Source organism: Nannospalax galili, unplaced genomic scaffold (assembly GCF_000622305.1).
Source record: "Nannospalax galili isolate Female #2095 unplaced genomic scaffold, S.galili_v1.0 scaffold252, whole genome shotgun sequence".
NCBI classification, from domain to species: domain Eukaryota; kingdom Metazoa; phylum Chordata; class Mammalia; order Rodentia; family Spalacidae; genus Nannospalax; species Nannospalax galili.
In genome coordinates, this window is record NW_008333886.1 from 4,202,199 (window position 1) to 4,222,473 (window position 20,275).

At 41.0% G+C, this 20,275-nt stretch overlaps 1 protein-coding gene across 1 annotated transcript in view; it reads right to left on the bottom strand.

Annotated features, from left to right (window-relative positions):
• The window catches only part of Trappc8 (trafficking protein particle complex 8), an 86,008-nt gene extending 70,855 nt beyond the window's left edge, over nucleotides 1–15,153 (bottom strand). The window contains exons 1-3 of the mRNA XM_008828858.3: nucleotides 15,144–15,153; nucleotides 12,358–12,552; nucleotides 1,446–1,535 (exon numbers count right to left, since the gene is read on the bottom strand). Of these exons, the coding sequence (XP_008827080.1) occupies nucleotides 1,446–1,535; nucleotides 12,358–12,552; nucleotides 15,144–15,153 (295 nt within the window). The remainder of the gene's footprint in view (nucleotides 1–1,445; nucleotides 1,536–12,357; nucleotides 12,553–15,143) is intronic.
• Between the last annotated feature and the right edge of the window lie 5,122 nt (nucleotides 15,154–20,275).

Here is a 20,275-nt window from a genome sequence, read left to right on the forward strand (position 1 = left end):
GGTATGGAGGAGGGAAAGGAAGGAAGGAAGAAGGAAGGAAGGAAGGAATGAAGGAAGGAAAGAAAGAGGGAAGGAAGGAAGGAAGGAGAATGAAAGAAAGAGAGTAGAGGAAGTTGTCAGAAAAAAGTGATAGGGAGATATGGGAGGTGTTGGAGGGGAGGGAGTGGGCGTGGACTTGATCAAAACACCTTATATTCATGTATGAAATCCTCAATTTTTTTTTAAAGTTAAAAAAAATAATAATAAGGGGCTGGAGAGATGGCTCAGCAGTTAAGAACACTGACTATTCTTGCAGAAGAACCAGGTTCCAATCCTAGCACACACATGGCAGCTAACAACTGTACGTAACTCCAGTTCCAGGGGCTCGAACAGTCTCTTCTGTCCTCCGCGGGCACTGGCACAACATGGGTGCACTTACCTACGTGCAGGCAATATACACATACACACAGACTAAAAATAATTTAAAAAAAAAAAAGAACACTGTGGCATGTGCTTGTTATTCCAGCACTCAAGAGGCTGAAGTAAGAAAATCATGTTGGAGACCAGACTAGGCTAAAGCAATCTCAAAAAAAAAAAAAAAAAAAAAAAACCTTACTGCACATGAAATATTCAAGCTAGATAATGAACCAACTCTCATTAGTCTTATTTTATCATCAAAATTAATCAAAACTTAATTTGTCAGCAGTTATGTATGAAGAATGTCATTTAAAAACAACAATGGGGGCTGGAAAGATGGTTCAGCACTTAAGGGCACTGGCTGCTCTTCCAGAGGTAATGGGTTTGGGTCCCACCATCCACAGTACAGCTAACAACAGTCCATAACTCTAACTCTAGTTCCACGAGATCCAATACACTTCTGGACTCCACAGGCACAAGGCACACACATGGTGCCCATGCACACATGCAGGCAGAACACTCAAACATAAAAATAAATAAATTTTATTTAAAAACTTTTAAGTAACAAATATTGATATTGTAGTGGAGAGATGGCTCAGTGAGTGAGAGAGCTTGCTGCACAAGCATGGAGACCCAAGTTCAAACCCCAGCAACCATGTAAAAAGTCAGGCATGGCTATGCACGCCTACAACTCCAATGCTGTAAGAGGCAGAGACAAGAGGATTGCTGGCCACCAGCCTGGCTCCAGCTTCAGTGAGAAAGCCCATCTCAGAGGAATAAGGCAAGCAAGACAGCAAGAAACTCCACACCCTCCTCTAACCTCCATGTGCACTGGCACACACTCTTCCACACACACAAGCATACACCACACACACACCACATTCACACACACACACACACACACACACACACACACGCAAAATAATTTTAAATGTGATATCATCATCAATACGAAAATAATTTCTCTATCCTCTATAACATCTCAAGAATTTTTGCCTTCGTTTTTAAGATTAATCAACATAATGGCTTTCAGGTGACTAAAAAGATACATGCCAAATAGTGGTTGAGAAACTCATGATCCGAGGCCGGCATGGACTGCAGAAAGGTCTCTCTGTAAGACTCAAACCAGGGAGTAGTAGCTAAAATTAACAATACAGAAAAGTTAGAATTCAGCAGAATCAGTTTATAAAAAACAAGTTTCAATTACATATTCCTAAAAGGAGAATAATTTCTAGTAGTAAACCACATATTTTTATCTGTGCTTTTATAAAACATATAAAGACAAACATCACTTTTTCTCATTTGTGGATACTACATTTTATATAACCACATACAGTCATATCTATAAAAATACGTATTTTAAACCATTCATGCAAATACATTCATATTTGGAAATATTTAGATTAGCAAATTAAAACTGTTACACTCAAACCTACAACATTCCCATTAGCACTTACATATGAATCTTCTAAACATTACCTACTTGGTAACAGTATTTTAGGGGGCTGGAGAGATGGCTCAGCAATTAAGAGCACTGCCCGCTCTTGCAGAGGACCAGAGTTTGATTTCCAGCACCCACATGGCAGTTAACAACCATCCGTATGTTAACTTCAGTTCCAGGGGACCCAACGCCCTCTTCTGGCCTCTGTAGGCATTGTACATATGGGTACACTTACATACATGAAGGTAAAATTCTCATGTACATAAAATTTTTAAAAGTATTTCAGAGCCAGGTATGATGATGCATGCCTTCAATCCCAGCACTCAGGAGGCAGAGGCAGGTGGATCTCTGTGAGTTCAAGGCCATCCAGGTATACACAGCAAGTTCCAGGCCAGCTGGGGCTACAGGAAGACACTATATCAAAAAAAACCAAAAAAAAAAAAAAAAAAAGTAATTCAGAACTAAAGTTTTGGGTCCCTACATTAGTCAGCTCACAGTCAAGGAAAATCCTTTTCTTAGAACACTGGTTCTCCCTGAGGTCGATTTCAGCACCCAGGAAATATCTGGTAGTGTCTGAAGATATTTTTGGTTGTCACAACAGAGAAGGGAGCAAGCCTTACTGGTGCTTAGGGAAAGAGGTTAGGAAAATGCAAAACATATTACAGCATACAAACAAGATAGCCCATCACAAACAATTATCTAGCTCAAAATGTCAGGATTAGTGTGTCTAACAAACTGTAGTTTGAGTATGACTATAAAAAGCCTTTTTAAAGAGAATTTCAGGGGCTGGAGAGATGGCTCAGCAGTTCAGAGCACTGGTCCTCTTACAGAGGACCTGGGTTTGATTTCCAGCACCCACATGGCAGCTAACAACCTAAGTCACTTCCAGGGGATCCAACACCCTGTTCTGGCCTCCGTGGGTTTTGTGAGACACATATACACTTACATACACACAGGCAATACACTCACACACACAAAACAAAACTAAATCAAAAAAATTTTAAAGAGAATTTCAGAGGACAATTATTTTGTAATTAAATATTATAAAGTATATTTTCATTTTTGTATAAATGTATCTAATAGAAAGTCAACTCTTTAACACCTTTTTTTTTAATATACTTAAATTAAATTTAGCTAGACATTCTCATGCCTCTAATCCCAGCACTCAAGAGGCTGAGGAAGAAGAATTAACACAAGTCTAAGCCCAGCCTGGGCTACAAACTAAGATCTTATCTCAAAATGCTGAAGGGGGGTGTGGTATGAGTCTCAAAAATGAGAAAATGAGACAGGGAAGGGAGAGAAAGGGCAGGAAGAAAGGAAGAGGGAGAGGGGGAAGGGGGGAGAAGGGGAGGAAGGAGAGGGAAGGAGGGAGAGGGAGAGGGGAGGAAGAAGAGAAACTCCACAGGAAAAAATGGGGAGGGAAAGAGAGGGGGAGGAAGAATGAGAGAGAGAGAATGGTGGTACATGCCTACGATTCAGCACTTGGAAGGTGGAGGCAGGTGGAGCAGGAATAAATGACTGGAAAGGCTAAAGGGAAAAGCTATACATGTTGATCAAATACCATATCTCATCTGGTGCCAAATACAAAAAAAATTTTTAATTTCAGCAAATGCCCTAAAAGAAATACTATGTATAAGCCAGGCGCGGTGGTACACACCTTTAATCCCAGCACTTGGGAGGCAGAGGCAGGCAGATCTCTTGTGAGCTCAAGGCCAGCCTGGTCTACAAGTTCCAGGCCAGCTGGGGCTACAGGGAGACCCTGTCTCAAAAAGACCACAAAAGAAAGAGAAATAAAGAAGTGTGGGCTTAGAGCCAGCTCCTTTTGTCTGTTCTTGATGTCTCCTGTCTTTCTGGCTATACTGTAAGCTTCTTCAGAGCAGCACCATGGCCTGTGGCTCTGAGAATCGCTATTGTCCATAAGAGGTGCCCAGTAAAACATTGTAGTCTGTTATATTATTATAACAATTCCCAGAAATACTATAATTTACAAAGAAAATAGAGAATGAATGACACAAACTACATATATATCACAACCAACTTTCTCACCAACCAATTGTATACAGTTTCCCCTCAAAATAGCCTTTGGCTAGAAAATCCATATACACTTTTTACTTATCACCAATGGCTCTACGATAGAGCATTTACCTAGCACACATGAGGCCTTGGACTTGATCCCCGCATCACCAAAATGAAAAAAAAGCCTAATGTAATGATCTCTAAGGAGGAAAGAAAAAGGAGAGAGAAAGGGAAAGGAAAATGGACAGAGGCTAACTAAAACTCTCTACTGGGGGTTTGAGGGTTTTTTGTTAGACTGTTTTTTATCTGTCTCACATGGCCCCGGCAGGTGTTGAATTCACTATACAGCCAAGGTGACCTTAAACTCCTTGTTGTGGTTTGAATGTGAAATGTCCCCTATGGAGTCATGTGTCCGAATATTTTGTCCCCAGCTGATGGCGCTGCTTGGAAACATAATGGAACCTTTAGCAGGTGGAGACTTGCTAGAGGCTGTCCATATTTCATAAGGGGTGGACTCAAGTTTTCCAGCATGACCCTATTTCCTGTTCTGCTCAGGACTGCCAAAGTTATGACTGGCTGGCCTCCTGTTCCTCCTGCCATGCCTTCCCCACTAAGACAGACTAGATCATGTCTAGAACTGTGAGCCAAAATGAACTTTCTCCCCTAAGTTGCTTTTGTCAGGGGATTCTATCACAGCAACAGAAATGAAACTAGTACACTTCTGACCCTTTGCCTCCACCTCCCAAGTGCTGGGACTGCAGGTGTACACCACCAGGCCCAGTTTATGTGGTCATGTATAATAGCTTATCTTAGTTGTAGACTTGACATACTTGGGCAGAGGGAACTCAGTGAAGGAATTACCTCAATGGAGGAACTTCCTCAATCAGACTGGCCTGTGGCCATGTCTATAGAGCTGGTTGGTAATTGACAGTGGAGGGCCCCTCACTGTGGGCAGGTAGACCTGGGCTGTATAAGAAAGGTAGCTAAGCACACCAGAGAGAAACAAGACAGTAAGTGATGTTCTTCCATGATCTCTGCTTCCGTTCCTACCCTGGCTTCCCTTGATGAGGGACTGTAACCTGTTAGATGAAATAAACCCTTTTCTCCCCAACTTGCTTTTGGTCATGGTGTTTATCACAGCAACAGAAACCAAACTAGGACAGTGGTGCTGGGGTTCAAACTCAGGACCTCACACATGCTAGACAAGCACTCTCCCAATAGAGCTATATCCACTATTGTGTTTTATAATTTAACTTTGGAACCATATAAACATAATTAAATATAAGACTACATATAGCTTAAAATTAAATTAAATGAAAAAAGGCAAAATACAGACATACAAGTTCTTAAATTTGAGCAACTTTATAAGTATAGTGAAAAGACAGTAGATACTCAAAGATGTGAGAAGCAAAGGAAAACTTTAATCATCTGTATCAGAAATAGGTTTTCATCTTTCAGAACGGTTAGAATCATGTTAACAAGTTTTCCCTCCAGCTAGATGTTTTCTTGAGGTGTTATGAAAATGTGTGATTCCTTTGTCTGCCTTTAATTTTATTAAATGCCAATAAACTATTTTTTGTTATTTTTTCAAATGACTTTTTTTTAACAGGGGAGATGATACTTTTTAATGTTTTCATATTTAACATAAACTTTATCACTTAATGACAATTTTCTCTACTTAAAAATTCTTGTATGGTTAGGGGTGGAGAGAGGGCTCAGCAGTTAAGAGCACTGGCTGCTCTTGCAGAGAACTGAGGTTCAAATCCCAGCACCTACATGGCAGCTAACAACCATAACCATCTATAACTCCAATTCCAGTGGATCCAACACCCTCTTCTGACCTCCACAGGCACTGCATGACACAGGTGCACTTACATACCTGCAGGCAATACATTCATACACATAAAATAATAAAGATAATAATTTTCAAAATTCTTGCATATAGTTAGGATGAAATCATTATTTTGCTCCTGCTCCTTTATTTGGAGTTGAAATAGAAGCCATGATTCCCTACTAAAAGTCCTTTACACAAGCCAACTGCAGTGGTAAATACTATAATTCAAGCATTTGGGAGGAGGTGGCAGGAGGTCAGGAGTTTGAGGTCATCCTTGGCTACATGGGAACTTTTGAGGCCAGTGTAGGCTACATTAGACCCTGTTCTCAAAACAACAGCAGCAGCAGCAGCAGCAACAAACCAAACACCACCACCCCTCGCAAAAAAGGGGTTTTCTCTATACAAAATATACTTTGCCTTGAAAGGAGAAATATGTTTTTCCCTTTTATTAAAATAAGATGCAGTTCAAACTGTACTATTCAAGGACAATGTCCTAAACTTAGCAAATAATATTATAAATCAAAAAGTCAAAGCAATGGATGATAGGTCAAAGTATAACAAGCTTCATAAGACCACTTTCATTTTAGAAACATCTGAGACTATCTTAATTGGTACCAATATGAAAAAGTAGTGGGATGGGGGCAAGAGGCCACAGACAAGAGTTAACGTGGGAACAATCAGGAAAAAGAGGCCCAGCACAAGAAATACCTGTGTGTAACAAGGACACTTTCAATTCCATCAAAGTTTCTTTCCAATTACTGTACCAAGGAACACTGGATTTAATTGACCGATCTGATGAAGAAAATATGGCACCGTTAAGCTAGGCTTGAGGTAAACATCTAGCATCTATTTCTTAAACAGAATAGATGAAAGTATGCCAACTCACATTAGCAGTAAGAACTACAGGCAAACTTTCAGACATATAACATATAGCTAACACTTTATCAAAACGGTAAATTTGCTTTTTAAATAACCCCCAGAGCATTACTGTTGTTAGAATTCATTCAGTACTTCATTCTCTCTTGTTCCTAGTTTTCAAAGCTGTCAAAATGAAGCTGAAGTCTGGGGATGTGGCTAGAGGAATACACTTAGCATGTGCAGGGACATCATTCAGTCCCCAGCAACCAAACAAAAAGGTGTCTGAGAGTAATAGGGAAGAAGCTGAGGAAACAGCTTTCTTTTGGTGTGTAGTTCATCCTAACAGCTGGGATTCTTATAAAAACCTGTTTAAGTTCAGCTACAATAGAGCCTGCACCTGCTTTTAAAACCAAAGAACACTCAATCCTCTCAGTGTGCAGAGATGCTGGCAGGGCTCTGATCGTGCAAGTAATACAATTAGATAACTTCTCACAAATGACTACATTACTCCTATGAACTATCAAACCACTTTAACAAAACACTTAAAACTAAATTAGACCCCATAGTTAACAGACAGCAAGCCATTTTAAGAATCCATCTCTGGAAAAAACAGATGTCCCCAAAGAAAACAATTAGAAACAACAAAAACTGTAATAAAAACTGGAAACCAGACTCCTTCAAGTCTACTCACAGCCTCACCACAAAATAAGAAAACCACTAACTGATAAACTCTGTGCTCAGCATCTTAACACCTTAATTTGAAATAGGAAACAAGCTTTTAAGACATGAGGAATGTTTCCAACATGAAAAAGACCAAAGTAAACTGAAAGCTAATATGAATGGCAGAAAAGACACAGAATAAAAACTGAAAAACAAAGGTCATTAACAATCTATTAATCAATATCCTGTTAATATTCTAATCCCAAAAACTGGAAACTCATAAATCAGGGAAATACCTCTTTTCAAAAAATAAAGCAAACATTAAAATGTTCAATATAAAAGTGAAGATAAAGAAAAAAAGACAGAGACGGGCAGTATTAGGAAAAATGATTAGAACATCAAAGAATCAACTCAACAAATTCTAAAACAAACCAAGAGTAGCTCTAGGAAAAAAGAAGCTGCTTGGGACTACAGTATGTGCATGAGCACACCTTTACAGGTGGGACTACAGTATGGGCATGAGCGCACCATTACAGGTGGAACTACAGTATGGGCATGGGCACACCATTACAGGTGGGACTACAGTATGGGCATGGGCACACCTTTACAGGTGGGACTACAGTATGGGCATGGGCACACCATTACAGGTGGGACTACAGTATGGGCATGAGCACAACATTACAGGGTGGCAGTGCAGCAGGCAAAGGAACTGTAAGAGACCCAACAGGAAGGTTCAAGATGGCTGGATGAAAAGCTCCTGAAAGCCTACAGTGGATGGACAAAGGGAGCGTGTACAACTAGTGCTTCTGGCAACTTAAGAGTAATGCTAAAAGGAAAAGAATCAAAGCTTAAGGAAAAGATTTCTAGCTGGTAACATATGCAATTAAACCTCAGTAAACTACACATAAAACAAATTTTCAGACATTTACTTCTCAAAAATTTTAATCTTCAAAAAGCCAAGAAAGAAACTTTATCTTCTGTACACCTTTCTCTGGAAGCTCCAAGTCACCTCCACCCATCAAGGAAACGCATCAAAACAGGTATGAGTCACACCTGGTGGCTCTAGCAAGCAGAAGAAATCTGCCCATGAGTTGGAGGTCAGCCAGGGCTACTGAATTCCAGGCCAGCCTACATCATAAAGCATCTGTCTTAACACTCCCCTCCTCCCCCCATGATATAAATGAAAATTTATAGAGAAAAGGGGACCAGGTAGCTGGCTCAATAGACAAAGGCACCTGCAACACAACAATGCAGGCCTGCCAATTTGAGTTCAATTCCTAGATCCCACATAAAGGTAGAAGGAGAGCCAACTCCACGAAGCTGTGCTATGACTTCCACATGCACACCACCACACAAACACATGCAATAATATAAATAAATAAATAAATAAATAAATAAATAAATAAATAAATAAATAATAAATACAGGAGAGAAGAAAATCCCTAGGATGACAACTGTGGGAGGTGCCTTGGAGAGCACCCAGTACAAGATGGAGTAGACCAGCATTTCTCAACTATGGTTCTGTTACCTTCCACCAATGAATGTTCTCTGTTTTGTTTTTGAGGTAAGGTCTCATTCTGTATTCCAGGCTGACTTGGAACTAACTACATAGCTCAGGCTGGCCTTGAACTCAGAGCAATCCTCCTGCCTCAGCCTTCTGAGTGCTGAGATTATATGCATGAGCCACCAATGCCCTGTGGCCTTTATGCTTTTCTCCTAATCACTCCCTTCCAATCATTTTTTCCCAGCTCAGGGTCATGCATATGCTATACATGTGCTCAATCACTAAGCTATACCCTTGGTCCAAAAACATTTTTGGAATTATATAATAGGTATACATGGACATGACCCTTTAGAGAACCACAAACCAGACTGTAAGTAAACAATTCTGGCCCCGAAGCAATTTTCAACTCACTGAGGAATGATATGATCCTCAATGGAAACTCACTTAACAGAAAGAGTACACTTCTGGAAGAAATCTCTTTTTTTAATTTAATTTTATTTATTTTGTTATTTTGTGTATATGAATGTTGTGCCTCCATGTATGTAAATACACCCGTGTCATGCACTGCCCGTGGAGGCCAGAAGGTGGCATCAAATTCCCTGAAACTGGAGTTAAAGGTGGTTGTTAGCCACCATATGAGTGCTGGGAACTGAACCCAGGTCCTTTGCAAAAGCAGCCAGTGCTCTTAACCACTAAGCCATCTTTCCAGCCCCTGGAAGAAATCTTGATAAAGAATTACTTGAAAACTAACCTGACAAACTCAGACTCTACTGAAGAAGTTTGAGTGACCACAAAGGACTCTGGGCAATATTTTTTTCTTTTAAAAGACACGGTCTCACTATGCAAGCCCTGGCTAGCCTGGGACTTGCCATGTAGACCAGGCTGGCCTCCAGCTCAGAGAGATCCACCTGCCTCTGCCTCCCAAGTGCTAAGATTAAAGGCATGTGCCACCACACTCAGAAAAGGATGTTTGTAGAGACTATTACTAACTCCAGAAAAAAAAACAAAATAGTTTAAAAGAAAGCCCAATAATTGGTCCTACCGTAAACTATATTTAGTCATGGTATCATAAGCAGTAGAATATTAACCAGAAATTTTGGAACTACATTAGGGGATGCAGAAAACGGAATAATTAACCTCCCCCTCCCCCCAAAAAATAACATAAATCCTTATTGTTACAAGAAACTTATAAAAGTTAAAACTGATTAAACAATGGAAAACAATATAAAAATAGAACTTAGAAAAACCTAACACAAGGCTGGCGAGATGCCTCAGTAAGTAAAAAGGCTTGCTGCCACCCAGGCAACCTGAGTCCAAGCTCTAGGACCCACATGGAAGGAAAGAACCAACACTCCTAAATCTTCACCAGCGATACATCTGATAGAGGTTTAATTACCAGAATATATAACGAACTTAAAAAACAGAGACCCAAAACAAGAAGCAACCCGGTGGGCAGGGAATAAATCACTCTTCTAATTTTTTTAGCATTATGTCTATGTGTACATACCATCTTTAGTAAACTTTTTAAAAGAAAAGGGAGAAGGGCTTTAGAGGTCAGGATATACTTTCAGTACAAAAACAGATATTTAGCTGGGTGTGGTGGTGCATGCCTGTCCAGAAACCCAGAGAGAGACAGATAGGAAGATCAAGAGTTTGAGGTCAGTTTGAGCTACACAGTGAGTTGCAGGCCAGCCTACCAACCTAGGATGCCTAGCAAGACCCTATCTCCAAAAAAAAATTAATAAAGTTGATTTTTCATACACGACAGATACTTCTTCTCTGGATCCCCTTAGCACTTTGGCATACCAGACAGGTCAGCTCTAATCATTGTGATTATAATGTATTATAAATCGGAATTACTAAGATTCCTGATTAACAATGTGTCCCATTTCTTGGCTGTCCCATTTCTTGTCTTATACATCTCTTTGTACGAGGGCAAAGCATAGAGCAAAAAAATCAATTAGTTTTTATTACATGAAAAACAAAAATGTTAAGACTCTGGCTGAGCTCAGTGGTACATGCCTGTCAGGAAACTGAGGAGAATTGTTCTAAGTTTCAGGCCAGCCAGCACTACACAGCAAGACCCTGTCCCTAAAGAAGAAAAAAAAAAAAAAAAAAAAATATAAAACAGATTCACAGAAGCTGGAAGTGGTAAGGCACACCTGAAATACCAGTACATGGGAGATAGCCACAGGAGAATCAAGGAGTTTAAGGTCACCCTTGACTACATAGCAAGTTTGAGGCCTGTCTCAAAAAAAAAAAAAAAAAAAAAAAAGAAAAAGCTGGGTGACAGTGGTACACACCTTCAATCCCAGCACTCATGAGGCAGAGGTAAGCAGAATGCTGTGAGGTCTAGGTCATCCAGGGCTAGCTCTACCTCAAAAAGAAAAAAAAGAGAGCTGTAGTGATGCACACCTTTAATCCCAGCGCTTGGGAGGCAGAGGCAGGCAGAGCTCTGTGAGATCTGGGGGAGGGGACAGAAAGGGAAAGGGAAAGAATAGGAGAAAGTAACAAGCAGACTCTGTATCATAAAATTCAAATTCTTTGACTGGTAAAGATATCATGATATCAGGATATGGGCACAGCTCAGTGGCATTTTAAAATCCAATTCCAAGATCACAAAATTTAAAAAGATAAAAATGAAATTATCAAGTTAATCTATGTTGCTGGAGTTTAAATTAATGGCAAAGAAAAAAATCATGGGACACTAAAAATAATTCTACAGGTATTTCTAACCATACAAGCTAACTGATTAATTACCTTGGTGACCTAACTGGCCAGTTAAGTTTTCTGTAGGCAGGTCTTAAGGAAGGTTTTTTTTTTTAACTTTGAATTATTATTGCACAAGTGTGGGGACATGCACATGCCACAATGCACGTGTGGCGGTCAGAGGACAAACTGTGGAATTAGTTCTCTCCTCCCACCTTTACATGAGTTCTGGGGATCAAACCTGGGTCAGGTTTGAATGGCAAATGCTTACCAGCTGAGCCATCTCACTAACCCAGGAAGATCTTCAGATATGTAGTTAGGAAGTATAAAAGCTTCAGATTATAAATTATACCACCCTAAAAGGAATAGTTTTTAAGATGCTGAAAGATCCTAGATTATACACCTTTAAATACTTTCCTTTTAAATATCCACCTCATGTATTTTCATAATTATTATTAAAATTTTCACTAAGACCTTCAGACATTGGAAAGGAATTTGGTCAAATACTACTAACTCACTCTATGTTATTAATGTTATTTCACTTATCAATCTTACAATGAAAACATTTATTACCTAAATCAGATTAAGCACTTTAAAAAAAATCATGAATTCAAGTATTTTATAAACATTTCCAGTAACACCAAGCAAGATTAAAAGTGTAATAACATGATTTTCATGTAATTACATATTAAATTCAAAAAGAAAGGTATCTACTGTTAGTTTTTCACGAAGCCAGCACTTGTCCACGTGTTCTAGCTGTTACTTTAGGTGCCAGAGTGAAATGAAATCTCTGAGACTTTGTGCAGCAAGGTCTCTGCACCCAGCTCTAGTACTCTGTGCTTAAGTTCTTAAGCACTTGGTCAAAGATCTCTCAGATGTGGAATTATTTTCCTAACAGAAGAAAATTTCATTTACAAAATAATAACCTTTGTTACATACCACTGATGTTAAGGTCATAATCCCCTGCTGTTATCACATTAGCGACTAATCCTTCCGCAGGCTGGCTGCCAGAAACGACGTCATTCAGAAGCTTCCCAATGGCTCCAGGCTGAGGTGGCTGGGTGACAATGTTGCTTACTGCTATCTTCAAATTTTTAATTATGTGAAGTTGATTATTAGGATCTCTCATATGAACTTTAAAAAGAGAAAGAAATTTTGAAATTAACTCTATACAATGCATAATAAAACAAAATTGAGTTAATGGTTTTCAAATAAAAAGGAAACTACAATCTGAAACCAAGAACTGAACAGTCTTCCAGAAATCTAATTGGATAACAACCCTCCTTACAAACCAAAAGGGCTGACTAATCTATTAACCAGAAGATTCCTTCCTCTGAGCCAGGAATGATGTGAGAATGAATGTCTATAACCCTAGCACCTGGGAAGTAAAGGCAGGAGGATCAGAAGTTAAGACCAGCCTGGGCTATGACAGACTAGGTCTCAAAAAAAGCTTCCACTGAGTGCAGAGGCAGGTGGATCTCTGTGAGATTGAGGTCAGCCTGGTCTACAAAGCAAGTTAAGGCCAGACAGGGCTACAGGGAGACCCTGTCTCAAAAAAAAACAAAAAAAGATTCCTTTATGTCACACAATGTTACTGCTCACAATTTCCTTACTATATCCCATTACAGGTCCTTTCCTTTCTCCTACATTTAGAGCTGTAAAAACCCACCACTCATACCAAATCTCAATCTCAATGCCCCCCACACACTTTTCTGAAGCACAGGTGAACTTGAACTCGCAGTATGATCTTCCTGTCTCTCCCTCCTGAGTCCTGGGATTACAGGAATGTACCACCATGCCCAGATCCCCACAAGCATTTTTACATTCAGATTTATTGCAATTTAAACCATTACAAACAAGAATTTTCTAAAATTTCCCTATTCTCTCAGGCAGCTCTAAAATTCTATTTTAAAAACTTAAGACTTGGGGCTGGAGAGATGGCTCAGTGGTTAAGAGCACTGGCTGCTCTTACAGGACCAGGGTTCAATTCCCAGCACCAACATGGCAGTTAACAACTATCCCTAACTCCAGTTCCACTGGATCCAACACCGTGTTCTGATCTCTCTGCCAACATTGCATGACACAGATGCACTGACATACATGCAGGCAATACACTCATACACATAAAAATAATAATAAATTAAAAAAAAAAAACAACAACAACAACTTGGAGCTGGAGAGATGGCTCAGCAGTTAAGAGCACTGACTGCTCTTGCAGAGGACCGGGGTTTGATTCCCAGCACCCACATGGTAGTTACAACCATCTGTAGTTCCAGTTCCAGGGAATTTGACCCCTTCTTCTGACCTCCCAGGGCACTGTATGACACAGGTACACTTACATACAGGCAATACACTCACTCACACACATAAAATAAAAATAATAAAATATTTTAAAGTGTTGACATTTAAAAAAACAACACATTAGATGCAGTCAGCTGTAGAGGCACGCGCCTACAAGCCCAGCACTCTGGGGGTAGCCTAGTCTATATACAACCGTCTAAGCAAGCCAGGGCTGCATAATGAGACCCTGTCTCAAAAAGAGAAAAGACAAGACCCAGATTCTAAAATACTAAAATATTGCCCAGGAGCTGTGGCTCACACCTCTAATTCAAGCGCTCAGGAAGCTCGGGCAAAAGGACTCAAAGCCAGCCCAGGCTACAGAACTATACACTGTCTCAACAAAAAATTAATAATATTGGCCCGGGGTGGTGATACACACCTTTAATCCCAGCACTGAGGAGGCAGAGCCAGGCAGATCTCTGTGATCACTTATGTGGCAAATGCCACACTGAGCCATTTCTCAGCCTCTGTATTTGCTTTTCATCTTTTTTTTTTCCTTTAAAAAAAAACTTAGCAATGCTGAGCATGGTGATACACACCTTTAATCCCAGGCAGAAGCAAGCAGATCTCTGTGAGTTCAAGGCCAGCCTGGTCTACATAGGGAGATCCAGGCCAGCTTGGGCTATAGGGAGACCCTGTCTCAAAAATACCCCAATAATAATAATAATAATAATAATAATAATAATAATATCAATGTATATTTTTAAAATACATGTGGGCTGGTGAGGTGCCTCAGTGAGTAAAGGCTAGATGACCTGAACTCAAACTCTGGTACTCAAAGTGAAAAGAACCAACTTCCCAAAGCTGTCCTCTGACCTTCACAGTCCCATCATGGTGTGCAAACACAATCACAGTCACACACATCATACACATGCATTCAATGATAATAAAATGAAAAAAATTAATTATATGTGCAAATTCAATTCCTAGTAGCTGACCCTCAAGATGATGTGAGGATGAAAGAAAACAAGAGGTAGAGAGAGGACCTCCACCCTATCTACAATGTTGCTTTTTTTATTTTTCTGTCTTTTTGAGAAGGAGTCTCCCTGTATGTAGCCCTAGCTGGCCTGGAACTCGCTATGTAGACCAGGCTGGCCTTGAACTCACAGAGATCCACCTGCCTCTGCCTGGGATTAAAGGTGTGCATCACCACGCAACACGCTGCTAATTTTTTTTAAAGGAAAAGAAAAGATAAAAAGCAAATACAGAGGCTGAGAAATGGCTCAGTGAATCACACAAGTGTGAAGGCATAAGTTTAGATCCCAGGACCCACACAGAGCCAGGCTCGGTGGAGGTCATGTGTCTATAATCCCAGCAGTCCTAAGGACAGACCCTGGCTCAAACAAGGTAAAAGGGGAGGACCAATCCCTGACGTTTCCTCTGACCTTCACACATGCTCCATGGCACAGGCAGGCAGACATAATAAACACACATAAACACAAACACATACACCGAGAAATACTTTTAAGGCCAAAATGACAAGTTTTGTGTTTGTTAGGTCTGATTAGTGAAGCTGAATATTCTATTCTCTGCATTTGTCTGTAATTGCTGTTTTCTAATTTAAATAAACACAAGCCTCCCTCCCTAATTAAACTTCCCAACTGGTTTAATTATACAACAGAAAAGGAAAAGGGAGGAACAGGAAGGGGAGGAGAAGAGAGAAGAAAAGCCCACCGTACTACAGTATACCTCCAATAGCTTTCATAATACATTCTGCAAGTATCCATAGCTGTCAAACAATGTTAAATAGCCAAGTGTGTATTAAACCTTCTTTCAAAGGTTTGAGGTGTAATATGGGGCTAGCGTGTGCTTCAGGCCCTGGATTCAAATCATAGAAACACACACACACACACAAACACAAGGAGGGGAAAGTTGACTTGGAATAACAGAGTTTGCTACTTAAAAACTTTGGAGATTGATTCCTTAGTTACATCTACATGGTAGCTGTGATGGTTAAAACAGTCACCTTGATAGGATCTAGATAGTCTAGAAGAAAAGCTCTGGCTATGTCTATGAGGAAGTCTCTGGGTTAGATTCATGGAGGTAGGAAGACCCACCCTAAGGGTTGTACCATACCATGGGCTGGGATCCTGGGCTGAATGAAAAGAAAGTGAGCTATCACCAGCATTCATCTCTCTCTGCCTCCTGACTGGATACAACGTGACCAGCTGCCTCCTGCTCCAGTTGCCATGCCTTCCCCACCATGATGGGCTGTGCCCTCAAACTGTGAACCAAATTAAACCTTTCCTCCTTACACTGTTGTCCAGTATTCTGTCACAGCAATGGGAAAAGTAATTACTACAGAAAACTGATACCAGAAGTGAGGTTGTTGCAATGGTAAACCTAACCATGTGGCCCTGAAGCCTTTGAAACTGGTTCATAGGAAGAGTATCAAAGAGGTTAAAACTTTGGGCTCAAAAAGCCCCAGAATGTTGTAAACAGAGCTTAATGGAGCATTCCCTTGGCGTTTGCTGCCAAGAGCTTAATGGAAAATTCTGGTGGGAACTTGGAAGACCAGAATGCCAAGAGACATACATGGAGAACCAGCTCATGAGGTTTCAGGAGGAGCAAAGCCTCCATGCCACTCCTGTTAGACTCTGGCAAAGAACCTGGCTGCAGCTGCCCATGTCCTAAAAACTTGAGTGAGGCTGAACTCAAGTAATGAACAGATTTGTTAAGAGAAAATCTCAAACTAGACAGCATCCAGCCTGTGTCATGATTAATGCTCAGCACTCTTACCAAGGGCTACAGTGAGAGAGAACAAGTAGAGCAAAATTCTAGGGAAAATAAGTTATTTATTGGGAAAGAGGGAATTTAAAGTTGCAGGCAAGCCACATACGGTGGCACAGGCTTTAATTTCAGCACTTGGGAGGCAGAGGCAGGTAGATCTCTCTGAGTTCGAGGACAGCCTGGTCAACAGAGCGAACTCCAGGCCAGCCAAGGATATACAGTGTCTCAGAAAGCGAATATTGTGTGTGTGTGTGTGTGTGTGTGTGTGTGTGTGTATGTCCTGCTATTTTGTGTGTGTGTGTGTATGTGTGTGTGTGTGTGTGTGTGTGTGTGTTGAGACAAGGTCTCCCTGTAGCCCCAGCTGGGCTGGCCTGGAACTGACTATGTAGACCTGGCCAGAAAACCAAATTATAAGGTTGCAGAGAAGAGGTATATGAGATGGTTCGGCAGGCAAAGGCGTTTGCTGCCAAGTGTGAAGACCAGAGTTCAAGCCCAGATTTCTACATTATAGTAAGAAAAAAACAATTTCCACAAGTTCCTATGACCTCCACATGTATGCACATGGACACTACACCACACGCACGCACACACACACACATATAAATGTGAAATTTTTAGAAGTAGGTTGCAGACAGGCATGTGGCTGAGAAAGGAGACAGTAACCAGTAGAGACTAGCACTGGAAGAAGAGGAAAGGGGCCCTGAGGGAAGACCCCACCACCTAGTGCTACAGCTTGTAAAAGTCCAAATCACTTAGAGAGAAGGCAACTGAGAATGCTACCGAAAGGGTCCTGGCTCAAAAGCTGTCAACAGGGAAGTAACTCCGTGGAGTCAACACAACAGCACACAGCGGTCAACTCAGTGGTCCAAAGGGACCAGGCTACATCCCCAACTGGCAGCAGAACTTAGCACTGCTGTACTCATAGTTTTACAGGCATGAAGGGTGCAAAAGTGAAAGGGCATGCAGGCCTAAGCCAAGGTTCTAGAAGACCATGAGACCAGGCAATGTGTGGCAGGGCTGGATTCGCTGCCAAGATGCCCACAAAGGCCATTCTTGAAGCTGTGAAGCTGAAGCCTAAGCTGCATTGGAGACCCCAGAATATCAAGGGCTGTGGGTTATCTGCCAAGGAAAGCACCAGGCACAGAGTGAAGCTGACTTGAGAGAGACTACATGTGCTGCAGGTGGCAGAGCTGCAGGGACAGGAAGACCCAAGCCCTCCAGAGCAAAGCCAGAAGGTCCTCTGGAACATAGGCGATTCCATCACAAGTCCCAGATGTCCAACATGGAGCAGCAGGACTTGATGTTTGACCCGCTGGGTTTCAGTCCTGTTCTGGTCCAAATCTTCCTTGCTACACCCCCATTCCTCCGTTTTGAAATGGATCTACTCATTCTGTGTCACTTTCTATTGAACATATGTAGTTTGGGTTTTGATTTTAAAGGGGCTCACAGGTGAAGGGACTGAGTCTCAGAAGAGACTTTGAACTTACACTTTAGAATGGTATTGAACTGTTAAAGATTATAAGGACTTTGAGCCGGACTGAATACATTTTGCATTATGAGGTAACCATGAGCCTATAGGGACAAGGAGTAAAGGTTAGGGCTTAAAGTGATATATTTGGGTGTCGAGTTGACAAGGGGTGACTTGTAAGAATTAATATTGACCATCAACTTGACAAGACCTGGAATCACATATGAATCAAACCTCTGGACATGATGGTGAGAGAGGAAAACCTACTCTGAATATGGGTGGCACCACGACATGGACTAGGGTCTCTGAAGGAGTAAAATGAAGAAGTGAGCTGAGCCCCAGCATCTCTCTATGCTTCCCAACTGCAGGTGCACTGTGAGCAGCTGCTCGTCTGCCATGGTGGAGTGGACCCTCAAACTGCAAATCAAAATAAACTTCTTTCCTTCCGTTGTTTTTGTGAGGCATTTTGTCAATGCAGTAAGAAAAGTAATTAAAACATTGCTCAAGATGAAAAATTGAGGATAAGATTTTAAAAAATAAAATAAAAATACTCCTTGCCAGTGTATATAATTTTAAACACTACCAGGAGATTAGATGAAGATTCAGATTACACTGCCTATTTTTAACCCTTACCTACACATAAGACTGTGGACAAGTTAATATTTCTAGATCTCAAATCTTCGAATTTAAAATGCCAATAATGGCTGGGTGTGATACAAACACTTGCAATTCCAGCACTTAACTGTAAGTTAAGAGGCCAGCCTGGGCCTGTAGGACTGTCTCCAAATAAATAAAATGCCAATAACATAGGATTCAGTGACTAAAACAGAAAAGCTACATGAAGCAAACCTAAAGTGTTAGCACTATTTTGATTTATTAATACAACAGGAAAGAACACACACAATAAAGTCAAACTATCAAGCTTTTGAAAAATTTAAGACTGCAGAGAAGCAACGGGGGTGTAGTTCAGCGGTAAAGCCCTTGCACAGCATGTGTAAGGCCCTGGGTTCGATCCATAGTACAGGAGACAGGGAAGGTTTAAGACTGCCAGGGCTGGAGAGATGGCTCAGTGGTTAAGAGCACTGACTGCTCTTGCAGAGAACCCGGGTTCAATTCCCAGCACCCACATGGCAGCTACAAACCATCCTTAACTCCAGTTCCAGGGGAATCCAAAGCCCTCTTCTGACCTCCAAGGCATTGCACGACACGGGTGCACTCACGTACATGTAGGCAATACACTCATACACATAAAATAAAAATAATCAATAAAATATTTTTTAAAAAAGACTATAGACTCAGGCTGGGCATGGTGATACACATCAGTGAGGCAAGAAGGTCTCAACTCTGTTGTCCTGATGCCACAGGGGTCAAGCTGAGCTAATAAGACCCTATCTTTTTTTTTTTTTGTTTTCTTTTCATTTTGAGACAGGGTCTCCCTGTAATCACAGCTGGCCTGGAACTATGTAGACCAGGCTAGCCTTGAACTCACAGAGATCCGCCTGCATCTGCCTCCCAAGTGCTGGGATTAAGAGCCAGCATAAGACCCTATCTTAAAAAAGGGGGGGGGGGGGGCTGGAGAGATGGCTCAGCAGTTATAAGCACTGACCACTCTTGCAGAGGACCCAGGATCGATTCCCAGCACCCACATGGTGGAATCCAATGCCCTCTTTTGACCTCTGAGGCACTGCACAACATGGGTGCACTCACATACATGCAGGCAATAGGCTCATACACACAAAATAAAAATAATAAAATATTTAAAAAATGGGGGGAGCTACAGAGATGGCTCAGTGATTAAGAGCACTTGGCTGTTCTTGCAGAAGACCTAGGTTCGAATCCCAGCACCCACATGGCAGCTAACAACTGTCCCTAACTGCAGTTCCAGGGGATCCAACAGCCTCTTCTGTCCTCCGCAGGCACTGCACGACATGGGTGCATTTACCTACATGCAGACAATACACACATATACATAAAATTAAATTTTAAAAAAAAAGGAAGAATTACACATGGGAGGAACTGAAACTAAAGGATAAATTATAGGCTGAAAAGGGAGAGAATACAAGAATTCTCAGTTTTCGGACAGCTCCCTCCTCCCTGACTACAAAGGCAAACTTGTAAAGCAGCAGTTCTCCTAAAGACTGCCTGTGGCATGCAAACACAGCATCTACACTACACACTAGTTTTTTTGTGGAGAGGTCACCATAACCAAATAACCCACAAAACAGTCATTCACTCAACAAGTCTATTATAGAACCCTTCACCTTAAACAGACCTTTAATTAAATTAACAAAGACCTTGTATTTTTTATGTTCTATTCAA